The following is a 21622-nucleotide window of genomic DNA, read 5'->3' as shown; positions in this document are numbered from 1 at the left end:
ATGGAGCAACAAGTGATCAATAGATTTTTCATGTCGAAAACACAAAAAACATCGATTTGCCAAAAACCAACCTCATCTCTGCAGTTGATCCAAGGTTAGAACTTTACTTCACACTGCCTCCCTAGAAAAAAAAACTAACTTTTGGCTAAACCCATGAAATCCAAATTCCAATTGGAAAAGATCCACCGATGTCTGGTTCCAACACATGATAAAGGGACTTAATTATAAACTTGTCACTTTTTGTCATTGACCATATCAAAGAATCTTCCACATCCCGACAAACTTGCTGCCCTTGCAAACAAGTCAGAAATCTCGCCACAAAATTCACCTCCCAATCAATAAAAGATCTAGAGAAATAAGGATTTCAGCCCTTGCCCCCCATTTCAGCCAAAGAATTCCAAACATCCGCCACCCATGCATCCTTAGAGATTAACAAAGCAAAAAGTTAAGGAAACAACACAAACAAAAGGTTATCCCCGCACCACCTATCCTTCTAAATAAGTACCCTCTGTCCATTGCCCACCGCACAGGAACACCTAGATTTCACAATATCTCAATCCTTCCTCATTGCTTTCCACAACCAAACCTCATACCCCTCTTTTACCTCCTGAGTTGCCCACCCCCCTCTTACTTCCTCATGCCTACCACAAATAACCTAGTTCCCCTCTCTTAACCCCCAAAATGCCAACTCCACTTGCAAAGAAGTGCCTTATTAAGAAGTGCAAGACTTTTAACCCCCAAGCCCTCTTTCCTCCTGTCACAACAAACAAACGTCCATTTAACAAGATGAGGTTTGCACTCCAAAGTCCCACCACCCCAAAGAAAGCTTCTCTGAATCCGTTCTAACCTTTAATAGGGTAGTTTTCAATTCTTTCTTTATTCTTTCTTTTCTGCTACAATGTATATTTCTAAGGTTGTATACTTTCAAAATATGAATGAGAAATTCAATTTTTCTCCACAATAACCGTAAACATTGCACATCACAATGTTGTAAGTGTTGTTGTAACTAATCAGCAAATTTTCTCAAGCAGCCTTTATGTGAATGCAAGTTGCAAAAACCAACTTCAATAGGCACATAGAATATGACACGACTGAGGTTCTAGTAATGATGTTGAGATGCAAAATGAAATACTCAATAAGGACATTCCAAGATGGCACAAGCACTATTGGAGGATGTTAAAGAACCTTTGGGAGTGATGTTAGAGCATTTTCTTATTACAAAACGATGATGCATTATTCTTGAGAGATAATCTGTAATGCCTATAAGCAACTACAAAAGATGTAAATACAGAAAAGGGCTTACAACTAAAAGCAGCAACTGCTAACTGGCATTTGATGAGACTTTTAGCATCTACTGCCTGAGGGACTTTAAAAGCCTTATAACCTTGAAGTTGAGGAAATTTTTCGATCACCTAGAAATATTACACAGATTTAAGACTAATTAGTACCATTAGTCCTATGAAAACCAAGAAGATGCATTACGACACCAATAGGAGGTTATAATTGAGCAAACCACAAGAAGAGACCATCAACCAGTAATACAACAGAAAATTAATTATGGAAATGAAAATGTATTACATTTATAGGAAGCCCGCCATTGTCTTCTTCAAGCTGAATCGTCATATCATGCCCTGTTCACATGGAAATAAAGCTTTCCAACTAAGGTTACTTGCTTAAGAAGAGCCTAGAATTTTCTTCAGTTATACAAATCACGACAAATTGGCAGTAGTTAGTAAAATCCAAACCTGTGATTCCACTGTCCCCGATTGATAAAGCAGCAATTTTACTAGAATACAAATAGCAGGAACCATCTCCAACATCCACATTCCACGCAATTATAGACTCACTGACCCAGTATGCTCTAGAGTACAACAAACTATCCTGCAACTGCAAGATTTTATATGAACTATTTTAAGTTAAAGAGTGCCATCTGAAGTAGATTGAAAGTTTACAATTATTAGCACACCAACAGATAATCACATTCTTATATGAACAATAAAAGTCCCAACCCAGAAATCCGATTCAAGGGCGTAAAAGCTAATCACAGGACTTGCATACCTTTTTCGAGCATCCATTTGTTTATACTGCTCATCCAAAAGCATTCAACACAAACTATTATGTTGTATTCAAATTCTTAGAAGCATCATAATTTTTTCTCTACTCAGTGGGAATAAATATACAGAGCACTACATTCCCAGTAAAATTAAAGAAAATCATCATAAACCTTAATAGGCAGGCAGTGAATGATTGGTTTTCATACTTTGAACTATCAAAAGTGCCACTCAAATTGAGTTGGCAACTTTGCTAAATTGGAACATCACAAAATGCTCAATTTAGCCAACAGTATGGTTGCTCGGAAAGCTAAAGAAATCAAAAAGAAAAAGAAACCCTCAATTTATGACTCAAAATAGAAACAGTATGAACCTGTGCAGTTGAAGTGGAAACTTCAAGGGGCATGGGGAGACAGCTGCAGAAACTGATGGGTTGATTATGAAAGGTTCTGGGAAGGGTGGGAAAAGAGAGTGGGGTGGAAGTTGGGAATGGTTTGAAAGCGAAGCGAGAAGGGAAGTGATAGTTGGGGTTTGAGGAAGGAGTGATTGGCAGGAGAGAAAGTGGAGGTGACAATGAAAGAGCCATGGAAGTGGCAATCTACTTTTCAGATCCCTTTCAGAAGTAAGAACCACCCACACCCATGGGATTGTAACTTGTAAGCAGAGAAAAATATCTTGAATAGTTGTTGGTGATCTTCTGAAATTTAAAGCATGTGATTCAAATATAGTTATATATAATAATAATAATACAAAATATAAAAAGTCAATATAATAGAAAATGATATTTTTTTGATGTTTCATTTTCTTTATTCTTTTGCACCTATAATCTTTAAATAAATATTTTTTAAATTATTCATGTTTTTATCTAATAATTTTGATTTTACATATGAATAATTCCTTAATATTTTGTTCATTTGCAAGAAAATATTTTCTTTTTGTAATAATAAAAAATAAAATAAAAACATGTTTTTTTTAGAAATATACTATTTCACCAATTGAGTCACAGATATTTAACTTATTCATATCTAACGATTTTTCACAAAGTGGTTTTTAAGTGATAATCATTATGTAGGAAATATGACCAAGTGATTCAAAACATAGCATTAGCACTATTATGTAGGTTTTTCTGTTTATCGAGGGTTTGAATCTCTCTCTTTGTGTACCTTTACCTAATTCACTATTTTATTTAATATAGATTCTCTCCTTTTAACTTTTCTAAATTTTTTCACTAAGGTAGTATTTGTTTTTTTACTTAATTCTAAATAGAATCTTAATACTTAATAGTATTAAATATTAGATTGTTTATTTTTATAATATTTTATTTTTATTAAGTATTAAAAAGTAAAAAAAACAAGATATTAGTTTTTCTATTAAAAAAAAACTACATATTTTGGTTTTTTCTATTTAGTAAAAAGTTTATAATAAGTAATGAAAAAATATAAAAACAAACAACCTAAATTCTAAAAACAAGTGGTTTTCAACCAAAAGTAAAAAAAACAAACACCATCTAAGTAAATAAACTTTAAATTTTAAGAAAAAAACTTAATACCTAAATTAGTTAATGAGTTCAATGATATTTTAAAATAATTTGAAACTCAAATACTAACAATATGAATCGAATAAATTTACGTATAAAAATTGGTCCATAACCATGTTATTCCTCTTCCAGGTAGTATCATACTTTTAAAAAAAAAATTACTAGATAATTAGACTCCAAAGTAAATACATTGGATTGATTAACAAACTCATTAAAATTTTAAAATAACTTGAAACTCCACTAGAAAATCATATACTAAGACTGGTCTATAATAATTATGTTGTTTATCTAGCACATAATTACATTTTTATGAATTATTTTGGAAATTTTAATAATTTTGTGATGGAATAGTTGAATTTATTACTTCTTTTCAAAAATTCAAACAAAAAAAGTATAATAAGTTATAATAATAATAATAATGGATATCCTAAAGGAAACAAATGTTATTTCCTAAAATTAAAATAATTATTATTTGATTGCATTTTATTTCTAGAAATATGGATCGAATAGATTCTTGTCACTATATACTTGATTTTGTGTACTTTTTTTTTGTTATTTTCATTTTGTCATTCTTGATTTTATGTTGTGATCTCGTTGCTCATTTCAATTCTTTACGTATTTCTTACATCATTTTCTTTAATTTGCCTCTCAAGATAAAGTGATAATGAATATGAAAGTCTAGTTTGTCACAAAATATGGTGAAGACATATTTAAGCAGAGATTGATAAAACTATTTCAAAAATTTCAAGGGTGCAGTCTCTTCCCCTCAAATTAAAATGTTTGCCTCCTTAACCATTTTGATAATGATCTTATTGTCCAAATAAAAACTTACACATGTTTTAAAAACATTTTCTCCTCTTTTGGGTAGGGAGTAATTGCTCAAGTCTTTGAAGATTTAGTTAGCATGGATGGGCTAAAAGAATAATGAGATGGTTTTGTAAGCCTAACAAAACGAAATTTTCATACATTTATTCTATGAAAAACATTATATTGGTTTGAAATTGGTTTTTTTTTTTTTTTTAATCATGATGAGCTCGTCACATATATTTTTGAAGTTATATAAATATTCTTCAAAAGACCATGACTTTTTCTTTTCTCGAGTCATCAATATATTTTTTAAATTTCTTTATTTCTTAACTATTACAAGAACAAATGTCCTTTAAGAAAAGTTTATACCTAACATACTATGTTAACACCAAAGATTATGTTAAAAATGTCTTCTTTCATGGTTTTAAGAACTTATGAAGCGACAAGCTTACCATTGTTGTCAATCCTAGCTAGTGTTTGTGTGATGATATTTTTTGCTACCTTCATCATCTTTAATTTCTTCAACAAGTTTTCTCTACTTAAGAATGATATTGATGCTACGAACTAAGAAGGTGATTTAGTTTTGTCATATTAGAAAATTTATGGTGTTTGAATTAATTGAGATTAAACTGGAATATTAATAGGAGACTTAAATATTAAGGGGGTTTTTTTTCCGAAGAGAAGACATGGTTTGTGAGGGTAGCTCGAGTCTTTTATAACATTCGACCACCATTATTTGGGTGATCCATCATTTAGCTTGATAATAATCGAGTCTTTTGAAGAATACTTGAGTTTTAGCCTTTTCCTCCAACTTTGATATCATGAAAAGTTTGATAATATGATAATAAAAATGTTAAATTATATTACTTCTTTTTATAAATTTCCATTCTTTCATTTTGTGTTCTTCTTACTTATTTTTATCATGCCATTTTGTGCACTTCTTTGATTATTTCTCTTAATATTTTTATTAAGCAAATAAACTTTAAACTAATAAAGACTTCATGTGTTGGACTTATTAATAATTTTTAAAAATAGTTTACAACTCAAAAATAGATCATTACAAAAAAATATACTAGACCAAAATTGGTCTAAAATTAGTTATAACTATATTGTTTTTGCAAATGGACTTTAAATAAAATGAAATAAAATCAAAGGAAAGTTAATTCTTTAGATTTTTTTAATGAACCTACTAATTTTTTATAAAATCAAAATACAAAAAATATTTTAAAAAACTAAAATTTATTTATACAAATGAATTTTTTGGTTTTTGTTTGTTGAAAAGTACTTTTAAAAACACCTTATCAAACACCATTGTTTTCAAAAATTACCAAAAACTATTTTTTATTCTTTAACTTAAAAATAATTTTAAAAATTAGTTAAAAAAAATGTGATCAAATGAACTCAAGGTTCAAAAAATTAAAAATTTAAAGTTCTAACAAAAAAGTATTAAACCTAGAGATGCTAAGAAAATGAGAAGGTACTCAAAGAAAGGGAATGTTTTTTAGGAAAAATGATTCCATTTTTTGTTTATATAAAAAAAATATGAAAGAAAATCAAATATAATTTAAAATAATATAAAATTTACACATTTTCAAACCTAATTCGAGAAAAATGTCATCTTGCTTACCTTAAATACTATGTGTGACCTTTTATTTCCAATCATTCCAACCCCACACTCTTTGTTTCCCTTGTTGAACTCAAAAAGTTCGAAAACAATCTTAAAATTTACAAATTGGAGATAAGCAATGTAAAAGGAAATTAAACCACCCAACAAGGTAATGGAACTTGGTCTTTCATCCCTTGTCCAGTAAAAAAGAAATTAAGCCACCTTACAAAGCAATCGAACTTGGTCTCCTCATCCCTCGTCTAGTAAAAAAGAAATTAAGCTACCTCACAAGGTAACGAAACTTGGTCTCTTGTCCCTCATTCAGTAAAAAGGGAATTAAGCTACCTTACAAGGCAACCAAACTTATTTGTTCCTCATCTAGTTGTATTGCATAAAATACAAAAAAGATGAACTTTGATAGGTTTGAAGCTTGATTGGTCACACCCAAGGCTACACACAAATTCCAAACCTTGATTTTTGGAAAAACATCTAGTCCTAGTATTAAGGTTACAACAATCTAAGTTATCATTTCCCTTATTATTGACTTTAAATGACTACTGATGTAAGAAATGTGTTCTTCCATAGTGTCTTTAATAAGTAAGTTTATATTAAACAATCACTCGATTTTGCGCATCCTAAACTTTCTAATCATTTTTGCCTATTACACGAGTTTCTTTATAGTCTCAAACAAGACACCCATATGTTTGGTTTCAAAATGATCTCAATATATCTTCTTTTTTGGTTTTAGATGTAGTAGCGACAATTCCTCTTTATTCATTTATTGACACGAATCTAACTTAATTTTGTTACTCGTGTATGTAAATGCGATCATTCTCATTGACAATGTCTCTTCTCTTATTTCTTAGCTCATTTGTCAGCTACACGAAGAATTTACTCTCAAGAATCTTTGCCAACTTAATTATTTCCTCAATTTTGAAGTCAAATATTTTTCTAGTGGTCTTACACTCTCCCAAACAAAATATGATAGTGACCTCCTTGCCAAAGCCAACATGCTTGAAGCCTTTAAAATAAATACCCCTATTGTTTCAAAAACCACTCATTCTCGTGATGATCATGGACCAATCGACTCCATTGAATATTGTCAATTATGTGACTCTTTACAATACCTTATACTTACTAGACCGGATCTCACACATGTTGTAAACCTTATGTGACAAATTTTCAAAACCCAAACATGAAAATTTTGTGTGCAATTACATGCATTTGATGATTAATTAAAAGGACTCTCACTTATGACATTTCAATATTTATCACAAAGTTCCCTTACACTTAAAAGCTTTTCATTGTCTATATTGGATTGACTATCTAGTTATAAGGTAGAGCACAATCAACTATTGCATCTTTCTTAGTTCAAATTGCATATCTTGGACTTCAAGCGAAATATAGTCTAGTGTTGAGGTTAAATATTGATCCCTAGCCACTATCACTACTAAATTCTTAGTAGGTCTCACGACCTAACATTTCACACTTATACAAAGGACATCGAGATCAATTATCATTTTATTCAGGAAAAAGTGTTTTCCAACTTTACTATTTAGCAAATATTGCAAAATGTTGAATCATATGTCACAAACTTAAATCATCAAGATGTTGGTAAAAATTTGTTGTGTTGTATTAAGAATCATTCATTTTCTTCTTTATTTATCTAGTTTATTATTATTAGTACCTTGCCATATAAAAAGCATCAATGAATTTTATTTTTTTCAAAGGGCCATTTATCCAAATTACAAAAATTCATTTTTTTATGTACATATTTCTTGAAAGCTATTTCATTTATCTTTTTCTTTATATAAAAATTATATAATTTAAAAATAAATGAGTTTTAAATTAATTTTAATTTTTCATAATAAATTAAATATAAAAACGATTTTCCTTCATTTTTTTTTCTTAATATTTTTTGAGATCAAATATTACTTAAAAATAAAGATAATTGATTTTGTATGATTAAAATTGCTATGATCGACTAGTGTCACACCACGGGAAAGCCTTTGCGATGCTTACCAAACTTTCAGTAGCTTGTCACTTTCTCGGCTGCCCCCATAGGTTTAATGTTTCCGTCCATCGGTCCATGAGGCCCTTTTGCCACGATGTTAGAGTGAGGGGCTAACAGCTCAGCTACCATAGAATAATATATTAATATCCATTTGCAAGATGAAATATATAAATATTTTATTTTGTGGCATCATTTTGTTGGAAATTATTTAGAAAATGACAAAAAGGCCCTAAAATATTTTAGTTGAAGTCGTTAGGTGGAGGGTATTATGGTCACAAGGAATATAACACGTGGCTTATCCACTGCAAATTCCAAATCATATCCATGTCATCTAGAGAGAGAATGGAAACAGTAAGCGAACAAACCAAAAAACATAAAATAAAAAAAAAACAAAATATACAAATCTATGTTTAATTGTTTTTTATTAGCCTACAAAGACTCAAAATCTAACGTTGAATTCTTTATTTTCTCTCTCTAAAATACGGAATCTTCTTCCTCCGTTCTCCGATCTACTTCTCCTCTCCGACTCAGGTATGGTCTTCTATTTTTTGGAGATTTGTGTGTAAATCTGTTGGTTCTCAGATGGGTTCTTTCTGTTTTTTTTTTTTTTTGTTTTTTTTTTTGTTTTTTGTTTTTGTGGTGAATGCATTGATAATTATGGAAAGAAATTGATGGGTTTCGGTGGGTTTTGTTAATGAGTTGGAGTTTTTGTGGGGATTTTCCTGTATTGGCTCAGTTTGTTGTTATGGTTTTAATTAATTCCATATCTGAGATGTTAAGATTAAGGAATGTTAATTTGGTATAGGTGATTATTGATGTTGGGGATCTTAGAAGCCAAACATGGCATTTTGTGGAGCGGTGCTCTCGAGGTTGCGTTGTACAAATGTTCCGAGTTCTGGATGAGGAATTTTATGGATCTTGGAGAGATGTGAAGGAATTTTTCTGAGATATTAAGCTTGGAGCTTCATGATTACAATAATAAAAGTTTTAATTTTTATTCTTGTTGTTGTTGTTGTTGTTGTGGCTATTGGGGTTTGAAGGATGAAATGCCAAGGCTGGGTTTGTCATGATTGGGTCTCCGTTGAAGGGAGAAATCCCCTGAATTTGAAAGGACAGTTTTGAAGCTTCTTGTTTGGAATTGAATTGTAAAAAGGGGATTTATGAAGGGTTTGGTTTACACGCTAATTTGGGTTTAGATCAAACAAGGATAGGGTTTCCTAATTGAGTCTATGTTGAACAAGATATGATTGTTGGAGCTTATCTTTTTAGTTTTGAAGGGAGAATTTGCAAATCTCTCTTTGCTTGTGTTGGTGGTGGAAAGTGGAGCACTTGGAGACTAATTCTGAATTTGGTTGCAAACAAGATTGAGGAAAAGAAGTGAAAACATTAATCTTACAGCTGTTGGGAATGGGAAGGGCTATAGTAAGATTCTGATTCCCTGTTCTTCTCTCTCTTCGATGTGGCAAGCAAAGCCTAAAGAAGCATAAAGTGCTGGGGAGAATCTTCAACAGAAGTAAAATTCCATTTACAGTGCCTTATCAAGATGGGTTTGAAACCCCAAATATTTAAATATGTAAAGGGTTTAATCCTCTTTTTTGGTTTGCATTTAGAGATCAATTTATGAGGTTGGAAGGGTTTAGGCACTAAATTTTTATTGATATCCTCATAATGGAATAAAAATAAGAAGGAAACAGTAAAGAGTTTGAGCATCATTAATCAATGATCAAGTGGGGCAGACCATCTAAGGAACGTAAGGAATTAGTTTGAGCACTATATTTACTTATTCCTTGTTGCATTCTTCCTTCTGAAATTTTTGATTCTGTTATATTGTCTCAAGTAAGAAAAACATTGACCTAGAGACATGGATAAAACGTAAAAGAGAAAAAAATATAGATATTTAAGGTGCCTATTCAAAAAACAAAAGAAAGAAAAAAAAAAAGGAATAGGGATTTAGGGTTCAAATATTTGGTTCTCTATGTCCTCAAAAATGATCTCATTTGGCTTTGGGCCTTTGGGTCTGATTTGAAGGCTAAAATTGTTATTCATAAACAAAAGCCTTTGGGTTTGCCCTTTAAATGATTTTGTAGTGTATGCTTTCTTTCTATGGTCATAGCTCATTCTAACTCCAATCCTATTGAGGTTAAAACTTGTCAGAAAGCTCTGGAATTTATTAATGATTTTATTTTGTTTTGTTGTTTCTTTCTTCTTCCTAAAATTTTTTCTATATACACTGATAGAGGAACATTTCAGTCTATAGTGGCAAACATTATGATACTCCGATTGGGGTTTTCATAGCCTGTTGAATTTAAGCTTGACTATAGCTCAGTTTAGGCTTGATTGTAGCTCAATATATATCAGTGCAAGCTCTTTTTGACTGTACTTTCTGGAAGTGCAGGGTTGGTCTCATGAGCCTTTGAGGTTTGTTTCGGATTCAGTCATGGAGTCAGATTGTTTTGCAGCAACCTTTTTGGGTAAGAAACGGTGAAGTTAAATATGTAGACTAAATGTGGCAGGTTTTAGGGAATATCTTTGCTCCCTTAACCCTATAAAAATTTGGCTAATTATCATCATAGGGAAGCTAAGAGAGCTAGCATGGGAGGTAAGAGCTGGTTCACAGTGGTGTTGAAATCCTTCCAAATCATTGTTGAGGAGGTCAATGGAGGCTTGAGAGGAAGCATTTTGGAGAGGAGCTGAGGTTCCTCTAGGTGGATTGGATTCAGAAAGGTGAGCTTGTCTCAGTTTCTGGAGGGGGTGGAAGCTTGTTGCAATAAATTAGGCGGGAAGGAGTTTTGCAAGGTTTGGGAGGAGAGAGGTCTTTCAGGATGGAAAGCCTTTCAAAAGGAGATGGAAAGTTTTATTCAATGTTCAGTTAAATCCATTGAGGCCAAGGGTTCTGATCTTCCCTGAAGGCAGGGTAGTGGTGGGAGGGTGGACCATTCTGGCCAAAAAGTTGAGGGATCTTAGTGTGGTTCTTTCTCAGATTCAAAAGGAGAGATGCTGCAGCAGAGGTCAAAGGAGGGGAGCAGAAGACAGGTAATGCCTGCAGAAGGGGTCTTTCTCTGAGGTAGTGCAGAGAGAAAATGGTTGTAGATGTATCAGTGTGGCTTCAGTTAGGCTTGCCAGAGGTGCAGCAGAGGGAAGAGATTCTGAATTTCTTTCTTGGTTTACATCAATTAGCCTTATTTATAGGTTTATCTAAGAATTCCAAATTTTACTAGGATTCTAATAACCTATTATAACTCTAATTCTAATTCTCCTATTATGAGTCTAATAATTAGCTCCTCCTAATTAAACTCCAACAAATACTAATCCTACTTCAGTTCCAACTAATACTAATTCCCTTTCTTGATGTATATCTTGGAGATTTATCCTCACTACATAACCTAAATTTTAGCTATTACTCAACTTTCCATGCCTAGAATAAGATTTGAATGGGCTGCATAAAGCTATTCATTATACCAAAATCTTCTGCTATATCTGTCTTGCTCAGATTTGAATAGGCTGCATAAAGCTATTTGTTATACCAAAATCTTCTGGTACATCTGTATTGCTCATCAGATTAGAGATGCATCTTGCTTAGTTAATACGTTAATGGCTTGAGTGATACATACACATGGCAAAGTTTTTTACCTCCTAGACAAGTGCATGACCTTTCTCCTCGAGCCAATTGCCACTCTAATCTCAATTAGCGCTCTATGAAATAATTTGGAAGAAGAATTCAAGAATGAACTCTAATAGGGAAAAGGAATGAATGTTGTCATTCTAGATTTATTTCAGATGGACTTGAATGATTTGGAAACCAGGTCACATATGCTTAATGTAAAAATTGGGTAAGATGAATTTCTCAGAGATTGAGAGGACTTCATTATAAATTTTAGAGACATTGTCTTAATTATCTCCAATATATATATGGAGTTCTTGATTGGAATAACATGTATTGCATCCAGGCTGATATTTTTCTCTTTTCTTTTTATCTGTTTATTGCACAGAAGAGCTAGTTTACGCAGAGTAGTTGCATTGGAAACCTAGCTACATTCCAGGTGGCTATATCTATTAGCAGAACCTTGGGAGGACTTCTAAAAAGGAACACCAGTCATTAACTCCTGTGTCATTGCAAAAGGGAATGGTCGTTCATTATGGAGATGGCAGAGGTCAATACTGGAGGTTCCCATTCCAATGAGAAGCAAACTTTGGAGTGTTCAGCATCCGCTAATGAACAAAAGGAGCCTATGGAAGTGAGCACCTTTGTATTCATCAACCATGGTAACCACCCTCACTTTCTCTAGATTTCTCTCTAAGTTGGACAGAAGGAGAAAATTAGTGGACATTTTGCTGAACAACAAACTAAATATCAATAATTCTATTGAAGATTATAGATCAACTAACTACCTCCCATCTCCCTCTCCAGTAGTCCAATCAAATAACTCCTAACTATTCAATGCTATGAGGCCCAGAAAGATTTTTTTTTTTTTAGTATCTATGTCATTGTAGTATTCAAAGTAAGATTTTTTTTTTATATATAATTTTAGATATGCAGTTATGAACAAAAATCCTTTACAAAAACAGGCAATGCTACTTTGGTATATTGGACTCAATAAATTGTTCTAGATGTAAAAATCTAAGAGGAAATTTAAACAAAAAAAAAAAAAAAAGGAAAGAAAAACAAGGTGGCATGTTGACTTTCTCTCATTGGATCTATGCCCAGGTCGCTATCTTGGGGGAATATCTGTCCAAGAATGGATTAAATTTTCCTTTAAAATTGCAGTCAACAAAAGGCTAATTTTTTCCCTTGACACATCAAACACAAAAATTTATATCCTGCAGTGCAGCCCTCTGGGATGCCTGATAATTAAGATATCATTATATACTCTGAGGTTGCATTAGAAAGTTAAGTTGTTAAAAATTTTGATTAAAAGAAAAAATGAAGATTAGAAATTAATTTGAAATTTTATGATTGGCTCAATGAAGTTTTTCTTTCCTCTTGGTGTTATCCTCTATAGCTTAATATTACTAGCATTTTTTCCCTTTTTCATACTCAGTTTTTCATAAATTTAGTAGTTTTCTGAGTGTAATCTGGTATATATCTTGTAGCTGCAATTGCTTGGCATGACAGAAGAAGAGAGTGGGTTGGAGATCAATCCCAAAAGTCACAAAGAAAGCAGAAGGATCCAATTATAAGGTATTGACATGCTTTTCTGGAGCTCTTTCATTTCCCGATACAAACTTTATGGTTAAAATTCCATATTATCGATCTGTATGATTTGGGAATGGTCTCCCTTAAAGAACTCTATAACTGAAACAGTAGAAGTTTCTGGAAATATTTCCACTTTTCAGGGTGAAACAAAGTAAAAATCATAGTTGCATGAATCACTGGATGAAAATTATGCCATAATAGTATAATGAATAAAATTTGTACAGAATGGTTGGGCAAATAAGTTGGAGAGTGCCACTATTCACCTTACCGGCTGTTCTTTTGTGGGCTTGTCCTCAGCATAAAAAATGCAAAAGAGAAAAAGGAAACACATACATCTAGTTGAAATTGCATGCATGAGTCTGAACTTTGAAGGGCATCAATATTTTCTCTTATGTAATATTTCAATTTAGCAGAACGCTGTAAAGTGTAAACCCTGTGCTTTTGAATTTGAGACCAAGGGCATACGGTGATGTTTTTGTTCATATGTGACAAATATTGTCTCCCCTGTATTATAAATCTCATGCTTTAAACTTTTGTACAAAAGGGCCTTTCAGAAAAAAGAAAAAATTATTAATGACAAGTTTTCATACTGACATAGTAATCCAAACTTTTTTTATATTGAAGTGTAGTTTACAGACTTGGATATTTTCTTGGCATTTCCCTTAATGTATCCATTTCTGCACTTGCAAAATGGACTCATTCAAGATTTTGAGGGGTTTGCTTCATATTTTCAACTGATGGTCTAGATTCTGAGAAAGCTATACTAGGAATCTCAGTTAGGTTGGCCACCCAACATTTGGACTCTGAATTCATGAGAATTGTGTGCTACCTTCAAAAGGAGAGATATTTACATTTGAAATGGTGATTCAGCTTTGAAATTCATGACTGGTGACTGTACATTGAGGAAAAAATCCCAAAAGAAAAGTGAAGGATTGCAAATACACCTACAAAAGAATGCATAATCCTTTCTTATTTCATTTATGAGTATCATATTACTTTGTGACGGCTCAGGCTTTTTCCTGTCATCATCCTTTCTTGCTTCTAAACCATTATATGGAAATTAACTGCTGGAAGTTTTCTTTGCAGCTGGTCAATGACTTATGAGGATTTGCTCTCAACTAATGAGCCTTTTTCAGAGCCAATCCCTTTGACTGTAAGCTTCTTTGATGCTCAAACCAACCAAAGAATCTTTTTAGATATTCAATTATGTAATTTTAAATCATGCCATGGAATGAAATTGAGTATGCATTTGAACATCCCATTGAAATGGAGTCATTGAAAATCCCATTGAAATTCCATCATTATAACCACATAGGACATGGCTGTGTGGGTCATTGCTGCATCATATAGGATGGGTTTAGAAAATGCAAGGCAATCAAACTGCAGTGATCAGAACCTCTAAATGATCCTGATACAGTTTATTATTTCTTCCTCAGTTAATATCTTTTATTTTTTTGGGGGAAAAACACCATTATGAATTTGCTTGATTTGTGGATTTCAGGAGATGGTAGATTTTTTAGTTGATATCTGGCAAGATGAGGGGCTGTATGATTAATTCTAGTGGAAGGTTGGACATGCTCTATTCCTTTCTAGCTGCTGATTCTTCCATTTCTTGATCATATGAACTCTGAAAAGCCTCTGCTAAACTTCAGATTAACTCCCAATGGAGCCAAAATTGAATTTTTATTTTTGGCTTCTGATTAAAATTTAGACAGCAATTTGAACAGTTTCGCTCTCTCATTTATAGGACAGAAAAATTGATTATTACATGATGTTGTTGTTGCTGTTTTATTAAGACACTTGAAAGAGATTCTTACTGAGTCGTGGACGCATGACATTTCTCTGGTATTTTTTTGGTGATCTTTGAATGAGTTATCTGAAGAGTGGTGCTAAATGTTCCTGGTATAAAATACAGACATGATAGGAATAAAAATAAAGGTGAATTACAATACCATACAGGAGTGAGTTTTTGTTTTTCATGAGAATGAGAATTTCTAGTAATCAATCATTGTAATAATTTTCCATTTCATTTCCTTCAAACATGCTCACAGTGTATGTAGGATATCAATTTTGGTTTTTATTTTCCTCTTGATCCTCCAGTGCAGGTTGTTATATTTCTTGCTAAGTTTATACACATTAGTTGATGCTCTCTTGACAGCAGGGATGGCAATGCGGTGGGTCAGGATGAGTTGTCTTATCTCGATTATATAAATTAATTCTCATCTCCATCTCAATAAAATATTTAAGTGAGGCTGGATGGGATTAGTTAATTTTTTTTAATTATATTAAAAATAAATATATTTTTAGATAAAGAAATATTGTAATTTGTATAACTTAAAAGTAGTTTTTTTTTTTTTTTTAACTATTTTATATGTATTAAAAATTTAATTATATTTATAAGTGGGGTGGGAGGGATAAAGTAATACTTGAACTTGTTCCAAACACTCTAACCCAACTCTCTAACCTGTTTATTTTGATCTAAACTCATTCGGCTGCCTCATTGCCATACTTATTTCACAAGTATGAACAAATCCTAATCTCATATTTATTTTGGCTACTAAAAAGTCTTGATACCTTTAGCTATGTTTGGTTGGTTGGAGATAGCATGAGATAGGATAAAAAAGAGGATATTATATTATATTTTATGTTTGATTGGTGATGAGATAAGATAAGTCAGCCTATTACTTATTTCGATCCTATATTCAACCAAATATGGGATAAGATAAAGTGATAAAATATATTATTCACAATTTTTTTTATTCCTTCTACATCATATATGTTAATTTCATGCTATGATAAGAGATATGCATATCTTCTTGTATCATAAATTTATTATTTATTATTTTTTTATATACTCATTTTCTAAATAAAACTTTTTATTATAAATTAAATTTATGGTTAAAAAAAAATTTATAAAATAATATTAATATATGATATATAAATTATTTTTATATATTGAATAACATAATATTTTTTTTTATAAAGTTTAAATATTTTAATCATGAAACTTGTTAAATATAAGAGAACTTTCATTTTTTTAAATATAAATATTAAAATGTGATATCATTTTTATTTTAAATATTGAAAATAATATATATTCCATATTATTGTTTTATTCATTTTACAAATTAAATATCAACATAATATAATATAATATAACATATCTCATTGTATATGTTACCTTACAATATTATATATTCATAGGATATCTATTAAAGATATCATATTTAGTTGGAAATCATATTTTAGGATATCCTATCAAATGAAATATGGTATCTTAAGATATGCATATCATATCTTTCCAACCAAACGTAACCTTAAGTTATGTTTGGTTGATTGGATAAACCATGAAATAGGATAAAAGAAAAAAATATTATAATATCTCATATTTAGTTTGTAATGAGATAAGATAAACTATCTAATAACTTATTTTATGTTCAATTATGATAAGTGGTGAGATATATTATTTTCCTTTTTTTTTTTATATCCCTTCTAGATAAGATATGTTAATCTTATCCTAAGATGTGAGATATGCATATATTTTGTATCATAATTTTTTTTTAATTAATTTTAAATTTTTATTTATTTAATTTAAATATTTTAATCATAAATTGTTAAATGTAAGAGAAATTTCATTTTTTAAAATAAAAAATATTGAAATATAATGTATTTTTAATTTTAAGCATTGAACAATAATATATATTCTATGTTATTTTTTTTATTCATTTCACAAACTAAATATAAATATAATATAATATAACATATCTCAAAGGATATGCTACTCTATGATATCATGTTCGGATATCATATCCTAGAATTAGAGGATTAATTACACCATTGTAGACCCCTCTTTTGGGACCAAGGGACATTTTTTTTTTTTGTTTTTTTAATTGCTTTCATTGATTGCATTTCATGGAATATGTATTTGTCACCACCTGGGAAGCTTGGTTTTTTAGGGGTAGGATGGTGAAACACTATCACTACAGAGAGGAGTGGGGGATGACCTCCACAAGTGAGCAAGCTGCATGGGACGTGTGGAAAAACACACTACCACCTTGCCATGGTGGTGGTTGAGATAGAAACTTTTTTTGTTGAGCGGGGAGCAGTGGAGTAAGAAGGTGCAGAAAAAAAAAAAAGTTGCAAGAAGAGGGGCAAGAAGCGAGAGAGGTGCGAGGGGACACAAAGAAATATTATGGGTTTCCGGTGATTGGGAGGATAAGAAAGAGTAGTGAGCTGCAACCCAAAAATACATTATTGGAAAATAAACTTTCAGGTATCGTTATCGTGCATTTCACTGTTTTTTTTTCTTTTCCTCTTTGCTTATTGATTTTGAGTATTGATTACTGATATGGGTGTGAATATTATATGTTCATGCATCGCTTGTTGCCTATCAAGTTGTTGATGGACTAGATCTTGCTATATTCATCTATTGTGTTTTGTTTTTTTTAAGTATATCCTGAACACAATTCAGTTTTACTATATGACGTACGAGAATCATGTTCTCTGCTTCTTTTTTCATCCACCAATTCTTAGCTCGTTGATTAAAATGTGAAATGTGGCCATGGTTGGTTCCATTTGCTTCTTTCATTTGTGCTCTATTTTCTTATTGCTTCCCATTTTCCCTTGTTTCTGATGTCTATCTATGGAGAGTTGGGCACAATAATTTTGGAGCACCAGGATGTTCTTAGTGCTGGTGAATCAAAGGCGTTTATGAGATTGGGTGAGATAATACTCGATAATTTCAAGGATGTTTATGAGGATAAGTGCAATTTCTTTTGCATTTCCTTGGAATGCTGGTGATTGTTTCTCAAGTTTGACACAGTTTTGAGGGTACCAAAAGTTGGTTAGTGAGTTTGTTTTGCTATTTGGGTGAACATGGGTCATCACAGAGTAAAGAAATTGAAGGCCCTAAGGATGAGAGTAGGAGCAATGCGACACAATTGGTAGATGCGTGTCTCGGGCTTGTACTTTATTGAAAGAGGGTTGCATGGAAAAATGAGAGATGAAGAGAGCTGGAGATTTGTTTAGTTGTTCCCTTATGGTCAAGAGCCTTTGACAGGCTGAATGAACTGTATCCTTGAGGATTTGACCCCATCATGACTTCTTTGCATGGAGATGACGGCTAGAATTCCATAGTAGCACCTCATTAACGCAATCACTCCGGTCCTTTGCAAAATCCTCCATAAAAAGCCCTCCTCCATCAAGCCCACCTCTTGGGCCAAACCACTTTATGCATAAAGCAACCTGTCATCCCCACTATTCATCTCCTTATCCTTCATACCTACTAAGTACATCATCATTTCCACCATCACATAATCCACCTTTAGCTCATTTCCTTCCACTTTCTACATGTATGAAGCTCTTATGGGTATGGCCATCTTAGTGTACATGGCCATTTCCTTTCGAGTCTTCTAGCTTGCTACTAAGTCTTCACGACATTCAAGTTATCACCCAACTTTCTAGAAGTGGCTTCAAATGTTGATTTAGTTGGCAATGAAGCCAATGAGACTGCTTCAGAACATGATTGCCAACTGTGTGAATAAAAAGTAAATCATAAAAAGTCTCTGGTGATATGCACAATAATTCAGTAGCCAAGGAAGGTCTCGCAAGCAGTTTCTAGACTATAGAAGTTAAAATAGTTGGAAGGTCAGAAATTGTGCACTCACCCAATCTCATTCTCATTCTCACGCTTGTTCTCACTCTCTTTCTCGTTCCCACTCTAATCTCTGACAATAGGAAGCTCTAGTCACGAAACTACTGTGGACTCTTTCCTTTCAAACCAATCCGCCAAGGTCCTTGTCATTGGTCACCATGGTTTTGTTGGCTCCACCATCATCCACAAGCTCCAGCAGCTTGGAGTCACCTATGCACCACCATCCTACCCACGCACATATGACCCATGCATGCATGGCCACCCAAAGCGTTGGCAAAGCCTCCATCAAAATCCTTATTTTAGCAAATCCAAACCTCAAGCTAGAAAACTCCATGTCGGAATCTCATTACCATGCTCACCACACTTCCTCAGTCTCTTCCTCTTGGAATAAAAAAATTTTGGGTTCTCTGTCTGGGTTTACTATTTATGCTTTCTAGAGCGAGGGGTGTTGCTATAAGGAAGTGTATCGATGTGCCATTTAGTAGAAACTAGTGCCTACATGGGTTTTTAACCACAACAAGTCCTATAATGGAGGCTCTGAGATTTAGCTTGTTCTTGACAAATGCACAGGAATTGTTACTGCTTTCTATCTATCTTCTCAAAACTCAGAGCATGATGAAATAAACTTTGAGTTCTCGGGGAACAAGTTTGGCCAACGCTTCATTTTACAAACAAATGTCTTCACGGGAAGAAAATGAGAGAGATAACATAGAATCTATCTTTGGCTTAACCCAACCAAGGCTTTCCACTCGTACTCAGTTTTATGGAATATATATTTGATAGTATTCCTGGTGGATGATGTCCTAATGGCAATGTTCAAGAACCTTTCAAAATCGGATCGGTCATTGAACCAGAAAAGTTACCGGTTTACGGTTCACTGGTCAAACCGGTGACGTCATAAATATATAATTTATATATTATATAAAATAAAAAATATTTATAAGAAATTTAAAATATATATAATTAAAAAATTTAATATTATTTTATTTTTATATTTGATATGTTAAATTAAATTATAAAGATAAATATAAATATATTAATATTTAAAATTTTATTAAATATAATATATATAATTATAGACCTCAAAAATTATTTTAAGCCCATTTTTAATTGTGGTTTTTAATTTTTTTTTTTTATATTTTATTTTTGGCCTTTTCTTTGGTCTAACATCCAAACTCAATTCTTTATATCCATTTTTAGAGAACTAATCTAGACCCTCCATTTTTAGGCTTCATTCTAACTGTTCATTAAAAAATAAGCCTTAATTGCCACAAGCCACCCTCATTTCCCCTATTTCCCTTCTCTTTATTTTCTTTCTTCTTTCTTCTTTTTTTCCCTCACCATACCTACTGCAACTTGTCATCATTGACCCCCACTGCTGCCACTCTCGTCAACCATCGTCTGCGATGGGACTCTAGGCACTACCCCAACTAACACCCCCCTACTTCCTTCTCATCTCATCATCTTTCTCTCTTATAGCTCATAATCTCTCTTTTACTACCCATTTTCTCTCACATCCCACCTAGCCTTACCACGCTAGTGGACGTCGGCCAGTCATTGGCACATCCTTCCAATGGATTGGAGGTGGAGGCTGCTAGAGACTTAGAGTCTAATGAGCAAAGGGGTTGTTTTGAACGAAAAAAAGGGGTAATTCAAAAATTCGGTTCTTGAAGAACCATTCGGTTCACCCGATTTACTAGTCCAATCGTTAGTTTAGACGGTTCGTGACCGATTCAATAGCTAAACGGTTTAGAGGAAAGGACTGAACCAGGAAGGCCACCAGTTGACAGTTAGATTGGTTGGACCAGTCGGTCCAGTCCAGTTTTTAAAACGTTGTCAAGAACAACACAAATTTAAGAGTGAAGTTTCTATTTCGACCAACCCACGAAGGTATACTTATGCCAGTAGAAGGTCAACAAACAAGCTACTTGCTCTAAATTGAAACCACTAGTATCCACAGAGCAGCCACCTTGCACCCCGGGTCCCACTCTTGCATGACCATCCTTTAGTGCACCACCTAAAGGCCACATGTCATCCTCTTTGTTTTTTTTTTTTTTTTTTTTTCATCTTTTAGTGTAAAAATTTAATTTTCAAAACTCCAATTTTCGAATAATTTTTTAAAACTTCAATTTTCAAAACTCCAATTTTCAAATTTAATTTTCAAATTTAATTTTCAAAATTTCAATTTTCAAAACTCCGGATTTTCAAATAATTTTAATTCTATTCTGGTTTTCAAATAAGTTTAAGTCATTTCTTTTCTTCTTCCTTCCTTCCTTAGGGTTGAAAGTCACCAAAAATCCCATTTTTTTTGTTTTTGTTTTTGTTTTTTAATAAATCTGCTACATTTCCTTTCAAGTACGCATTTTTACAAATTTTCTTTGATTTTCAAATAATTTTCCGATTTTCTCGATTTTTAATAAGCATGAATGAATTTTTCGTAATTTCAAAATAACGAAATTTGTGGGATTAATTCATGCAAAATAAATTGGGCTTTGGTAAAGGCTCAACATCCAAGATATTTTCTTTAAAAATGATTTGAGTGAAGTGCATAATTGCCATTGAGGATTTCTTACTCTGTTTTGTGACACATGTGATATATTTTGTATTCATTATTGTGCACTAATCCCATTTCATAATAGCATGTTCTTATTTGCTGCTAAGGTATGCTCCCACTCCTACTTCATTTATTTATTCGTTTTTATGCTCGATTTGTTTTATTATTTGATCATTTCATTGGTATCCATTAATTTCCTTTTCAAT

The 21622-nt window shown here is 32.4% G+C and overlaps 2 protein-coding genes across 8 annotated transcripts in view; one reads left to right on the top strand and one right to left on the bottom strand.

Annotated features, from left to right (window-relative positions):
- LOC100247866 (pullulanase 1, chloroplastic) overlaps window positions 1-2739 on the bottom strand; it is a 60591-nt gene extending 57852 nt beyond the window's left edge. Inside the window, exons 1-4 of one of the 2 annotated variants that reach the window (XM_002271784.5) lie at window positions 2425-2739; window positions 1746-1887; window positions 1579-1631; window positions 1304-1412 (exon numbers count right to left, since the gene is read on the bottom strand). In XM_002271784.5, coding sequence (XP_002271820.3) covers window positions 1304-1412; window positions 1579-1631; window positions 1746-1887; window positions 2425-2637 — 517 coding nt within the window. In that variant the 5' untranslated portion in view covers window positions 2638-2739. The remainder of the gene's footprint in view (window positions 1-1303; window positions 1413-1578; window positions 1632-1745; window positions 1888-2424) is intronic. The other variant, XM_010660031.3, reaches the window with a different exon arrangement.
- A 5627-nt stretch (window positions 2740-8366) lies between these two features.
- On the top strand, window positions 8367-15163 carry LOC100854399 (uncharacterized). 6 transcript variants are annotated; one of them, XM_010660033.3, is made up of 7 exons: window positions 8395-8546; window positions 10411-10486; window positions 10589-11048; window positions 12005-12278; window positions 13107-13194; window positions 14296-14362; window positions 14711-15163. In XM_010660033.3, the coding sequence occupies exons 4-7, from the start codon at window positions 12152-12154 to the stop codon at window positions 14762-14764; spliced, it is 336 nt and encodes a 111-aa protein (XP_010658335.1). In that variant the 5' UTR covers window positions 8395-8546; window positions 10411-10486; window positions 10589-11048; window positions 12005-12151; the 3' UTR covers window positions 14765-15163. The 6 variants fall into 6 exon arrangements, with proteins under 6 accessions (XP_010658338.1, XP_010658335.1, XP_003633469.1 ...); XM_003633421.4 differs by lacking the exon at window positions 10589-11048; XM_059742096.1 differs by lacking the exons at window positions 10411-10486; window positions 10589-11048 and adding an exon at window positions 8821-9528.
- Window positions 15164-21622: the final 6459 nt, after the last annotated feature.

This window comes from Vitis vinifera, chromosome 13 (genome assembly GCF_030704535.1).
Source record: "Vitis vinifera cultivar Pinot Noir 40024 chromosome 13, ASM3070453v1".
Classification (NCBI taxonomy): Eukaryota; Viridiplantae; Streptophyta; class Magnoliopsida; order Vitales; family Vitaceae; genus Vitis; species Vitis vinifera.
Note: the sequence above shows the minus strand (reverse complement) of the source record. Positions and strands in the feature narration are given on the sequence as shown.

Coding starts and splice junctions, on each gene's coding strand:
- LOC100854399 (XM_059742094.1), top strand. CDS start 12,152: ATGGAGATGGCAGAGGTCAATACTGGAGGTTCCCATTCCAATGAGAAG. Junction 12,279..13,106: donor CTTTGTATTCATCAACCATG/GTAACCACCCTC, acceptor TATATCTTGTAG/CTGCAATTGCTTGGCATGAC. Junction 13,195..14,295: donor CAGAAGGATCCAATTATAAG/GTATTGACATGC, acceptor TTTTCTTTGCAG/CTGGTCAATGACTTATGAGG.